Source organism: Lepidothrix coronata, unplaced genomic scaffold, assembly GCF_001604755.1.
Source record: "Lepidothrix coronata isolate B3197 unplaced genomic scaffold, Lepidothrix_coronata-1.0 Scaffold69, whole genome shotgun sequence".
NCBI classification, from domain to species: Eukaryota; Metazoa; Chordata; class Aves; order Passeriformes; family Pipridae; genus Lepidothrix; species Lepidothrix coronata.
In genome coordinates, this window is record NW_016690249.1 from 399850 (window position 1) to 413722 (window position 13873).

Here is a 13873-nt window from a genome sequence, read left to right on the forward strand (position 1 = left end):
TACAAATGCTGCAGCCTTTGCCCAACAGTTCTGTCAGGTTTGATCTTCAAAACGAAGTCAGAGAAGGAAACTGTGGTTCCTACCAATGGCTGTTGACTCAACTTGTACAGTAAACACTGGGTTTCAAAGGAAAGGTTTGGGTTTTTTTATTTAGAGACAGAAAAACCTCTACTCTGGAAAATTCAGAGAACAAAAAAACCTAGCTTTCTCTGAGCTCTTACAGTGACTGCTTTTAGAGAAAAGTAAACGTATCCAACTCTAAATCCCTTTTGTTGCAAAAAACAAAACTGATATATATCTCCTCTATCAAACTAATACATGATCATGAGTATTCCAGCAGGCCTAAGTGCAGCTAATGTAGCACATAATATACAGAAAAGAACCTTAAAAACAGGTGTGACTCCTTCCCAACAAGTTCTTTCTTTACACCAAGGCTATAGCAAATAGCCATTACACAGGACATTACAACAAGAGAATTAAATCAAAATCACAGACTATATTAAAAGCAGCACACAGGATTTTACAGATTAATTACAGAGAGGGAGAAGGGGAACATAATTAAAATTAGAACTGTATCAAAATGTATAAAATTAAAATGAAACTATGATGTGGCATCTACCATGATGTGATCATAGTACTGCAGAACTTATGCAATCTACCTCAGTGGTTCTGAAACTGGAAACGCATGGTCAAAAGCCATTAGGGGATAATAGAGCAAAAGATAGTGTAACTTCACACTTGAGACAGTACAGCTCTGCTCCATTCACAGCACAGCCCTAGCTGTTTTCAGCAGTCACATCTCCTCCAATTATCCAGTAAGATAAAGCCTCTCCTTTACTGGGGATGTAGCTGCAGAGCTTATTACTTGAGAAGCAGTTCTCAAATAGAGATATTGGTAGTAAGGAAAAGGGTTATCCTCATCTAACATTAAATCACTCAACGACTTCTGAATATTTAGTTTTGCAGCTTTACTGAAATGCATCTACGAGCTCTGGCAAGGGGGGTGTTATTTACAAATAAACTAGGAAAAAGAAGAAACTGTGAAGGCCTTTTATCCTATTGTTAAATTCTCTACTTCTTTAAAAATAAATAAATTCAAGAGCAGGCTCTTAGGGGACACTTCCTCTTTTCGAAGCTAGGGTGGAGTAGCTGCTTTATCTTTGGAAGGAAAATATTATGATATAAACTTTGATGTTTCTGTTTTGTACAGACCTGAACACTGTATTTAGTTTTCTAGCACAATAAAGATCCTGACTTGGCAATAAGAAAGACATGCTAAGATACCCCAAAATTGTTATGGTTTGGCAATAATTCAAAGATGCTTCATTCAAGGCTTAGACTTTCACATGATTTCAAAGCATGGCATTACCTATGTTTGAATGCAGTTGTTTATGAATGTTTGTACAAACCAGCATCGATATAAAAAACCCTCAGGTTGCTCAGACTTCCCTTCACAGCTCTCTTTTTGTCTGTCATTAAGGATGTTATTGCTCCCTCTAAAGTAATCATTTACACTGTGCACGGTGTGTTGGTTGCAGAGAGCAAAAGCACTGAAATAGTACAGTAAAATGCATGTTCACATCTGACCCATAAAAGCTATTTTAAAACCTAACTACACCTTGTTGCAAAATGCTTCCCAATCATGATTACAGTATACATTATCAGTCCCAGTCTCTTATTGACTCTTATGCAAATACAGATGCAGGGGGGAGCACTGGGACATCACCATTATGGTACTATATCACCTTTTGGACAAGAGAACAGAAGAGGTTTAAGGCAGAAGTGCAATGTATCTCTTTCCATCAGCCAAGATGGGTTTATTGGACTTGGGAATTGGACTTAGGATATTTCAGGCTGTGCTGTATGCTGCAGAGTATAGAATTTATTCCTCTGCCACTTAGCTGGTATGTGGGAAGACCACAAAATACACATCCCTTTTTTGAGGGACTCACTGAATAACACATACATGTTCAGTCCCCACACTGCAACCTGGCTTTGATATTATACATGGGATAGAAAGGAACATCATCAAATTTGGTTAGTACATCCACTTCCGATTTCCCACATTGTCCTGAGTGGAAGCACACAAGGTCATTATCCAGAAATGGGAAGGAACAGAGGCACAAGATAAGTCCAAAAAGCTAATATTGGAATAGTACTGGGATTTACCAGTTTTTGCATCATATTAGTATAAAAGCTATACATCACCAAGCACTGCCTTACATTACCCCCCTTCTAGCACAGACATAATTGTACAGGCAGAGAGAACACTCATTTGTCATAGTTAACACAATATGGTTTTACAAGGTAGAAAGTTCAGCAACTAAGGTGTGTTTACAACGACATATTACGAAATCAAGATTTGCTTAACTTTTATTTTTTACTGAAAATTATCTTGGAAACAATGTTAAACTATCAGTGATTATAAAAGAATCTCCACAAACCCAGTGAAAGTTAGGTGTAAAGGTGAACTACTGTACATTTCATCCTGTGTTTAACTTCAAACTGATATGAGATAAATCATGAGTAACCTTAACTTAATCATGTTCAAATCAGTTGAACACTTACTGTTTATCCCCCCCATCAAGTTAAAAAAAAAGCCATACTACTGGTTTTATCAAATATCCCCTTAAATGCAAATTTCTTAATGAAGGGATAAGAATCTGTGTTTGCCACAGAAGTCCCTTAATTAAGTTTCTCAATTTTTATTTTCAAAAGAGCTTGAGGTTTCTACAAATCAACACATTTAACATTAACCAAATGAGTGTTTGATTTTAGTTTAGTAGAATCAAAGCCCAGAAAACACACTGGGATAGGAAAGTGTACTATCTTTGTATTGAGTATAGTTGGATTTTCCTGATTTTCAAGTTTCACAGATAAAAAAATCCCCACTTATATTGTACATTTCACTGAAAAACAGTGGAAAAAAGACAGCTCAGACATATGATGCTGGGTTTTGATTGTTTAGTTTTTCACTTGCTAAAACAATAATATCATTTAAATGCCGTTTCCACTTTCATTATTGCCTTTTCTCACTGCCTCAGAGGCCACACTGTTGTGTTCTTACATGTCAAGGGAGTACTCCTGAGACACACTAACAGCTAACATATGGATAAGCTAACTGGAGCCAATCTGTAAAGCAAATCATTTGGTGCTTAGGATCTGTCATACACCCTTTGGGTTTCAGAGGGGTTTTGCAGATTAGTTCTAGGCTGGCTTTGTGACTGAGCACCAGTTGCAGCTGAAGTATGTTGTTTGATTTAGTTCCCTCCAAAAGCTATCTAATTTGTGCTCTCTAAAACCACTCCTGAGACACAAACCAAAGTATAGTAACTTGGGATGCCTCCCTATATTAAAAATACTGTCTAAAACCATTAACAAGCAGGGAAACAATTGCAGTTTTAAAGTGTCCTACCTTGTCATTATCATTCAACCTAGCAAGCAGAATTTCTCTTACAAAGGCTTGATTCATAACCAGCCTAATGTGCTTGGAAGCTTACAATGATGTTAATCTTATTGGTGTGCGATAGGGTGATTTGATCTGTCCCTTTCTAGAATAAATATCAATTGATAATTTGGTGGGTCATCTTTTCAGCAGCTTACTTAACAGCTTTATCCTCTAGTTTGACTGAGTTGTAAATTTCCCAAGTAAAACCAAAATTTCACATTTAAAACAAATTAACACAATTATTTATAATTTGCAAAAATAAATCTTGGTAAAGAAGCACTCACTTACTAGTGATTTCACTTTTTTTTTTTTACTATGGATTAGAACTTTACTAGTTGCCCATGCAACTAGTGAAGGTATACAGAATTTCATGGACTAATGCATTAATGAAGGTACTGTGATTGATGGAATCTTTTGTTAAAGAAGAAATGCGTAACTCTACTCTTCCAGTTATGTTTTATCGGAATATGTGAATTCATACGTTTCTGTGTATTTATATGAATCAGGATTAAGAGCAAAGAGAACAGCTATATTAAATCAGTTTATATCTGTTGTTTCAACTACAACTAAAATGGAAACATAATTCATTTGATAGTGTTTCTAGCCAGGAAGCAGAAGTGAAATATGAGTGGGATTCAATAATCCTTGTTGTTCATTTCTTTGCAGAAGAACATGCATTAGTAAAATACAACTTGATAATTTAACTATGAAATACCTGGATAGTTTCACTTAATATTTTTAAAATACTTAAAAAATAGTGTTATATTATTAACTAATTTGTTAAAGGCATAGTCCTGTATCTTATTATAATGTGAAGCTAAGACAAAAGGTTTTTCATTGAGTACAAAGTGAAAACAACTGTGCCTGAGTAAGGAAAATTATAGCATAGCACAAAATTAATTTCTCTTCACATTTGGTATGTCTACTACACCAGTTTTTTGAGCCTCACTGAGGCATGCTCACTGAGCATGCACAATCTATTTGCCTTCACACCAGCTAGATGTAGTCATACTTATTTGTGTTTTCAATACTGAAGTTAAAGATAAGATAATATTTCAGAAAAATTAAACTTACCTAACTACCCAAAATGCGGGGTGGGTGGGCAGAACAGCTTACTCAACTGCTGTTGTTGATAAACTGCATGCTGTGGTGTGTTTCAGATGCTCTTTTAACCCACATAATTCCAGTTTCAGAAAATAAATATATTTCTAACTTCCCATTTTCATGGAATCATAAAAAGAATTTGAGTTTATGAAAAATGGTAAAAATGTTTTCCAGTTCTGGTCTACGCTACAAAAAAGACTTAGATTTTTTTTGCTAAACCAAAAGATCAGATAGACCTTACTGAAATAACTCATTTGTCAAAAGCATTTAACTTTGGCAATCTTCCTAAGCTAGGAAAACAAAAGTTACCCCTTACACAGGGCTTTTATACACCTCTTCCCCTCAACAAATTTGAAAGAGAAAAGCAGACAATATCATTAATGAACAGACATCCTTTTACCACATTTTTACAGAATCATTCCTAGAAATTTTAATGCAAATTAATTGCTTTGGAAATGTAACAAGTAAATAAAAAGGACTACATAAATGACCAACCTAAATATTCAAGCCCCGTCTAGTAATCGGATTAGTTGTTCCCACTGACACAGCTAAAAATTCTGCTGGCAAGACTAGAGTCCAAGTTTGCATTTCATTGTTTCTTTGTGCTTAGGACTTGCAAGAGGCATATAAGCATACACAGTGGTAAAAAGAAAAAGGAACATTTATATAAATAAAATTATCCAACTAAGTAATATCTCAACTAAATAATTCCCTGTGCTGGTATAAAGACTGCTTTACAGCTACACAACCTCAGGAATTTTTTCCTTTGTGTCTCATATTTGACATTTATTTTATATTAGAGTCAAATTCCTATTTTGGTGAAAATTTAAAACAAATTTGTCTAAATTAATTAGTATACTAGCCCGTGTCACAAATCCTGTATTTTAAAGAGCAAATACACAGACTCATCCTTTTATTACCATATTGCAGCATATTGCATCTACAGAAATGATGATGACAAATGTCTCAATCCTTCTTGAATCTTAGTGTCATGTTTATCATGAAATATTCTCCTGATAAGAACTCCCACCAGATGAGTGAACCTCCCTAATGTGGTTTAAGCTCTTACCCCAACTGCCTAACAAATACTTCTCCAAAATTTCATATGCTTTCAACAGACCCACCACAAGGAAACACGTGCCTGAACACTCCAGTCCACTGGTCACGGCAGATTCAGGTCATCATGCCAAAGTGAAATGCAGTGGCTGAGACACAGCACATGTTCCTTCTCGCCACTCGTGCTACATGAGCAAGTCAGACAGCTGGATAAAGGAATACCACAATACTGCTATTTATTCTGTGTTACTTTAGCCCTCTCCTCCTCTGCTTTCTTTTCTGTCACCTCCTCATTTTGAAGCTATGTTTTCCCACAACTTTTCTTTCCTTCATGTAACTCTCAATCCTTATTTCTTCCAGCATGAGTCCTCTGTATACTTTCCAGTGGAATCTGTTAACTTGATCATCAATTAATGTTTAAGTATTATAATTTGTACTTCAGAGGAGACGGTGCAATTAGAAGGAACAGGATTGAGTACATCATAGCCATTTCTGGCTGGCTGCAGGCTCTGGCAAACATCAATTTACATTAAGTGCAGATTTCACAATCAGGATTGAAAACCCCATTGTAAACTAACGATTCCTTAAGCAGTAATAAAGCCCATATATGCATACTTATGTCACAGTTAGCTATAAAATTTTTGTGTAATTTAGAGTTTTAATAAAGCCTCTCTGCTATGACACCATAGGTAAGTGCACTGCAACCTTCCCTCAGCTGGGTTCTTCCAGCGTCTCTTTCTGCTAAGCTGCCTTTTTCCACGCAAGCGTGTTTGAACTTTAGTACCTCTGAAACCTTTTCACCCTTAAGTGTGACTGAAATGGGCAAAAAGGTACTACTGGTGACAGTACCCTTAGAGGAGACAGACAGGGAAAGGACAATAGCCAGCCATTCAGCATAACTCCATATGTCCTAATCCTTTCAAAAACAGAACAAAAATTTGGATTCCAGGACACAGACAGACTTCTCAGTCAGAACACACAGTTACATCCTGCAATCAACATCTAGGCACAAACTATGTACTTGATGTCAGTATTGGGGGGCTGAGTTGGTCACTGAAGACAACCAGTGACACTGATCCGGTATACAAGATGCTGCTCTGGCAGATAGAGAAGGGAATACACTGACAAATACCTGAAACACAAAGAAGATTTTCACATCTAATGCTACAGCTTCTAGATTAGCCTTGCTTTTAAATATCATCACACTTTTTCAGGTTGTGCTAACACAATCAACCACCTTCTAGTAGAAACATTGAAAAAACAAGTACTACTACCATTACAACTTCCTTCAGTATGTCTGCGACTGACATCTTTGAGTCTTTTTGTAGCTTTTAAGCTACAAAGATAATTTATGTCTTCTCCTTGTTTCAGCTACTCTAAGACTTGATACCTTTCAACTGCTAACAAGTGTTTCCTGTTTTCCTGAAGCAAAAGTTAGAAGTACTAGAAACAATCTGTATTTATGGTAAACATAAACTGGGACACATCTCTGTTGCAGTTAGCACAGGTTACTTTATGACTCCTCAGCCATGCATAAAAGCCCCACATAATTCAGTCAGGTAAGACTTTGACTGCAGTTTCATGCATTGGTAAGGGTAAAAGACCAAGTTCTACTTTTACTGTAAAGAGATTAAAAATAATTAAAAAAAAATCACACAATTTTAACTCCATCCATTTTGCAAAAAGAACAGTGGCTAAACCACTCAAGGGCAAAGTGCTTTTCCACAATCTCCAGCCTTGTAATTACTACAGCACAAAAGACCATGGGAGTGGTGATGCAGAGCAAAGAATTTTAAGGAAACTTAAAGGGATACAACACTTGGACACAATCCTACAGAAAGAGCTCTGCCACCACTGGTATGAACACTAGAGCATAGATCAATAAACTAATGAAGCATACTAAGTAACCAATCCTGTAGACAGAATGTCCTTTTGGAAGATCATCCCTAAAAGACACCATAGATAACAAACTAAAAATACTGGTTATTGACCTACACTGTACCCACACAACCTGCCAGTACTGTAAAACATAGTATATTGCTTTCTAATATTAAGAGCTTGAATGACAAGGGTAAGATGCACAAAATATAACTGAGGCAGCAGAAGAAAAACTTGAATTTGGATTAAAAAAAGAAAAACAAGTTATGAAACACAGAACCACAATGGAAGAACTTCTTCGATACAGTTCTGGACTGCTCTGTTACACATTATAAGTCTACATGCATACTAGGTTTGTGTAGGCACAAACTGTCTCAACAAAAATTGCCTCTTACCGGTTTTGTAGTAAGCAATCACAAGAAGAGAAGCAACAGCCCGAGAGTTTGTGTAAGGGGCATGTGAAAAGGCAAGAAAAACTTGAAAGAATTTTTAGGTAGTTGTCTAGCACTTTATCAAAGAGTGTGTTGACACAAAGAAGCGTCGACAGAAAAAAAAAATAGTATTACTCAGCACTTAGATTCCTTTACAGTTTTGCAAAATGTATGCCTAAACATGAGTATTTGACTCTTCTTAAAATTAAAAAGATTTGTCTTACCACAACCATACTGTTCAAACTACTCCACAGTAAACACCAAGTGCTCCTTCACACTATCTTTACTGATATATTTTTAAGCACAATCTTACATTAACTGTTGAAAAGCTTTTACAGCAGGTATCCTATACTAGGTGTCCCATATCACAGTACCATTAAAACTCATGGATCAGAAATGCCCAGTGACAATCTTATGCCTGGAGTTTATCCATCTCAGTGCACATAATAATGATTGGACAGATAATATCTAATTCCCATCAGAATCTTCAACTTTATGGATATAGACACTTTAGTCAGTCATAAGAATATTTTTAATTGAAAAATTTGTTTCAGGATTGACCTAAATCCCAGAGACACAATGTCATTTCTAATAAACATAATCTTAAACTGTCTGCTTGGCCAGTCCAGACCTACAGTTTTTAATGCAGTCCAGAAGCAGAGCAGTGAGGTCTCATACTCGACCTAAATCAAGAGGTCAGCACTGAATTTATATTGACGCAAAGGATAGTGGTCAACTCTGGGTGAAAAGATGTCAGCTAGACCTGCAATAAAACGAGATACACCCTAGCTAAGGGATCAATCACACTGATTCCTCAACAATCTCAAGTAAAACCTGACTACTTCAGATAATGAAAACTCCTGAAGTAGATGGTACATTTCCTACAACATTTGGCCATATAAAGATGTCGGTATACAGCTGATTAATTCAAGAAATCATACTTTTCAAGTCCAAACTAAAAGATGTGATTTCCCATGTCACAAAAATACACTACTCCAGTGACCAGCTACCACCTGAGCAATCCCATCCTATGGGCTTACAGACATTCATTTAAAATTCTCATGGGCCACCACTGAAATGTCTGTTTAAGATGCTAAGGCCTCTTCACAACGAGATTTATGAAAACCACAAAGCAGTTCCCAATAGTATAAAATGTAAGCACTTCCCAGTGCTTGATTTTATGAGGCATTATAACAGCAATTCAGCTTCTTCCCCCCTAACCACCTCTTCTCTTCCCCCGTGGCAATACATTTGGGAACAAGAACTTTCATATGGTCATGGAACAGGTAGAAGAGAGTACAAATGCAAGACCTTCTGCTATGAGCCATCAACACATCTCTTCCATGACAACTAGTAACTTCTACTAAGGAATATTTCCTTCCTTAAGTTCATCATTCCTCCATCAGCGAATCTACTGAGCTCCCCATCCCTCTTTAAAATAACCCAAGAGAGCCTTATCACATCTGTACATCTGCTTATGGCTCTAATTTATCACGAGAGGTAGTAACGAAAAGGCAATCACTGGGAGAAGCCTCCTAGCAGGACTTGAATCGATGCAAACAAGCCGGATTACATGCCAGCGCGAGGAGCCGACCCGGCGGGACGGGATGCTCGCACTTGTCCGGATAACTGGGGGAGCACTCGCCCGCCGATGGGCGATTCCTGCCCCAGCACAGGAGCATAGCGCTCGGAGAGCCGGGGACGCTGTGGAGTGTGCCGGGAGGAGGAGGGCGCTTCCAGAAACCCGACTGTGACCACCACACACCTACAAAACGCAGACCCGCACCGGAGGCGATGCCCTGGAGCTCTCGTCCCCTGCTCTGGGCGCACTCCGGGGAAGGCTGTGCTTGTTATCCCGCACTCCTACCCCGTCCAAAGCCGGGACCCCGCCTTCCCCCCCCTCCCCCAGCCCAGCCCCCTCAGCGCCCGCATCCAGGCTGAGTCTCCCAAAGCCGATTAACCCCGCTCCGCTCCCGATCACCACCCACGGCAGCGCTCCCGCTCCGCGGACACCGCCCCTCGCCCCCGCAGCCCGCCCCCCGCACGCCTCCCGCCGCCACCGCCCGCGTCCCCACCCCCGGGACCCGGCAGGGCAGCGCAGCCCCGGTCCCGCACTCACTCACTCCCTCACCATGGTACAGATGGAGGCGATTTTGGAGACTGTCATTAGGATTTCCATCCGCCCAGCGCCATCTTCCGCCCAATCACAGTGCCGAGCCGAGCGGAGCCGGGCCGGGCCGTGCGGGATCAGGAGGGGAAGGGAAGGGAAGGGAAAGGAAAGAAGGAAGGTAGGCAGGCGGCGGGGGCAGCCCCCCCCGCCCCCGCCGGCGCGGGGCCCCCACGGCCGGGCGCGCAGCTCCCACCGCGCCGCGCAGCCCCGCTCCCTCCGCCCGCCACCCACCGGCTCCCGGGATCCCGCCCCGCCCGGCCCCGCCTCCCGCCGGGTCAGCGCCCGGCTCCCCGCCCGCCCCTCCGCCCCCGCCTCCGCCCCGCCCCGACCGTGCCGGGCATGCTCGATCGGCGGCGCCGGGGGAGGAGAGCTGATGGGTGTTCCTTGGCGGCGTGGGAGTTACAAAGTCACAGGCTCATAGAATTGTCACGGTTGTAAGATTATCCAGTCCAAGCGTCAGCTCGGCATTGCCACTGTAACCCGCAGTAACCCCTAAACCACTAAACACTATTACCCAGCGCCAGATTCAAACGCTTCTTAAACATCCCCAGGGGTGACTCCACCACCTCCCTGGTGGTATTCCAATGTCTGACCACAGAATCCCAGAATGGGTAAGGCTGGAAGGGACCACAGCAGGGTCCATATCTGGTATGGACCTCCCTGCTCAAGCAGAGTTGTCCTAGAGCACATTGCACAGGCTTGCATCTGGATGGTTCTTCAATAACTCGAGAGAGAGAGGCTCCACAGCCTCTCTGGGCAATCCATTCCAGCGTTTGCTCACTCACACAGTAAAGAAGTTCTTCCTGGTATTCAGGTGGAACTTCCTCTGCATCAGTTTCTGCCTGTTGCCTCTTGTCCTATTGCTTGGCACCACCTAGGAGAGCCTGGCTCCATCTTCTTGGCACCCCCCGTTTAGATACTTACAGACGTTGATGAAGTCCCCTCTCAGTTTTCTCTTCTTGAGGCTGAACAGGCCCAACTCCCTCAGCCTTTCCTCATAAAAGAGATGCTCCAGTCCCTTGAAAAATTTTGTAGCCCTTCTGCTGGACCTGCTCCAGGAGCATCATGTCTCTCTTGCACTGAGGAGCCCGAAACTGGACACAGTACTCCAGATATGGCCTACCAGGCCAGAGCAGAGGGGCAGGATCACCTCCTTCAACCTGCTGGCAATACCTGCTGGCAAATACTGACCCCCCTAAACAGTGAAAAATTTTTTCTAATATATAATCTGAACCTTGTCTCAGCTTTAGGCCATTTTCTCTCATTCTCTTGCTGTAGGCATGGCAGAAGAGACCTTCACCTTTCAGGTAGTTGTAGGGAATGGTGAGGTCCCCCCTGAGCCTCCTCTTCTCTAGACTAAAAAGAGACTTGAAATCTAACGGGCGAGTGCTGGGCAAGCACTGGCAGTGAGAGAGTTGGGGGGCGAGAGGGAAGTTGGTGCATGATGGCTTAATGCAAGTGGTGATCTGTGTCCAGGGAAAGAGTTCTTGTGTGGCCTGGAGAGGTGAGGAGCCTGAATAGGCATAACTCACAGCTAAACAATAAAAGCAAGTTAGGGAATGGCATTAAGGAAACTTTTGCTTCCTATCAACTCAGTCACTCATGCCAAGCTAACTTCCAAGTGACTTCTTGCATCCCAACAGCAGCTGGAAAAGCTGCCCCTCCAGGGTCACTCCCAGGAATATGGGGATGTGGAGGGGCATGTGCCTGTTAATTTCTCTCTTCTTTTTCTTGCTTTATTTCTAGATGACTGACCCACTGGTTTCTGAGAGTCTGTGATTTGCATGCCCCAGTCTTGGAAAATAAAGCTGATGTGTAGACTAGTCATATCAACTACTTGAGGGATCTGCTTGAGGAAGAGCTGAATCACGTGTTTGCTTGCAGACTGTAACAGAAATCTGGATAACTTGTTCAAGATGTTGATACCCGCATTAAAGAAGCATAAAGCTAGCCAAGATATGCACCAATCTGTCTTTTTTCATATAGAGGAAATGTCTGGCAGATTAAGATGCATTATTATTAAAAATATGTCAATGCATATTCTGTGATCTTCAGAAGTAAAAGTTCTTTAGCAACTAAGTTAATGGAATAGGAACTTTTCCTTCAGCTGAAACATAAAGAATATGACTTTAGAAAGTATTACAACTAAACTCTATTGTAACTTGAAATATTCTGAGATATCATATAAAATTCTTTTTTATGATGTCTGAGGCCTAGAGTTGTATGTTTCAGAAATATAGTATCTGAGAAAATGAACACCTCTTGGATGACTACATTCTGAATTTGTTGCCACAGAAACCATGGGGGAGGACAGCATCAGGGGAATGGGAAAGAATAGAAAAAAGTATTTGATTGGCCATTTATGAGCAAAAAAAAGCAAGCATGGGTATTTAGCTGGCTAGAAGAGTCAAACATTCATATATCCAGCAGTTCATTTACCGAAATACAGTGCTGACCATACATCTCCAAAACAATAATTCCTTACATTATTAATCAGACACACCACAGCAGATACTCCTCTATCATCCAGAGTAGACAAAATCTTTAAAACATGACACCAGAAAAATGAGATAGCGTGCTGTCTCCCTGAAGCAAAAAACAGGAAAAGCAATTGCACTACTGCAGAAGCTGATATGGTTATCTGGGAGATAATTCAGTTTGGAACCAATTATGTGGCATCAAGTGGAACCATACAGGCCATAGAATACTGCAGGAAATCTTGAAAGGCACTTGAACGGAAAGTCAGAGACTGCCTAGAAGTTTCTTCCTGCCTGTAAATTAAAGAAAGAAGACAAAATATGCTTGTCGTGATGTGCTCTTTCTGTTTGTAGTTCCAAGGCAAAATTTAGATATTGTGGAGTACTGGACCGCATTTCAAAAAGAATGGGGAATAAGTGGCTGTGCTGGCTTGTATCTGTCAGATGTGGGCTAATTGTGGCTGGAGACTAAGCAAAGCAGCTGGGAAGATGCTAAATTAGTAACCTACAGAGAGACTCATTTTGTTCTAAAATGCCATGCAAACTGAGGTACTGTGTTATAAGCAAACTAAACTCATGCCATAGAACAAGAGGAAATGTAGAAACACTTTCTATACTCTCAACCACTGAACTAAAGTAAAATATGAGGAAATGCGGAAGATAATCAGAAATTATCACTTAATTGTCATCATTAAGCCCCTTGGGGCATTGGAATTAATTAAGTATGCCAGATGTTTGATGAGCCAAAGGAAAAAAAAGGGTGGGTAGGCCAGGATTGTGCATGTGTTTGGGTATGCTTGAAGAAACAGAGCTTTGAAAACAGAGTGAGTGTAATGCATATAGATCAGTATGGTAACAAACCTTGCCTGAGAAAAGATATCAGTCATATCTTGTATCACTGGGGAGAGACAAGAGCCACTTGACAAAAGGAATAGGACCACCTTTGCCAACTGGCCAGCCAACCTTCCAAGGAGAACTTTAATTAGCAACAAGGAGATCTCTTGATCACAGACCCTGGGTTTTGGGGGAATTTCGATCTCCCTGACATCCGCTGCAAGTACAACATTACATTAAAATGCAAGCAAACAAGGAGATTTCTGGAAGGCATCAAGGATAACTTATTGAGCCTGACTGAACCAACCAGGAGAGATTCCCAGCTGGATCTGCTCTTCAGGAACTAGGGGTGTAGTAATCAATGGCTTGGTTATCAAAGCCTGGGCTGTAGTGACTGAAGAGTGGAGTACACGATCCTATGCGGGCTGAGGAAGGAGAGCAGGAGACCACAGACCCTGGCTTTAGGGAAACAGAC

The 13873-nt window shown here is 40.9% G+C and overlaps 1 protein-coding gene across 1 annotated transcript in view; it reads right to left on the reverse strand.

Annotated features, from left to right (window-relative positions):
• Window positions 1-10216, reverse strand: part of USP12 (ubiquitin specific peptidase 12) — a 35192-nt gene extending 24976 nt beyond the window's left edge. The window contains exon 1 of the mRNA XM_017818653.1: window positions 10049-10216. Coding sequence (XP_017674142.1) covers window positions 10049-10096 — 48 coding nt within the window. The 5' untranslated portion in view covers window positions 10097-10216. The remainder of the gene's footprint in view (window positions 1-10048) is intronic.
• Between the last annotated feature and the right edge of the window lie 3657 nt (window positions 10217-13873).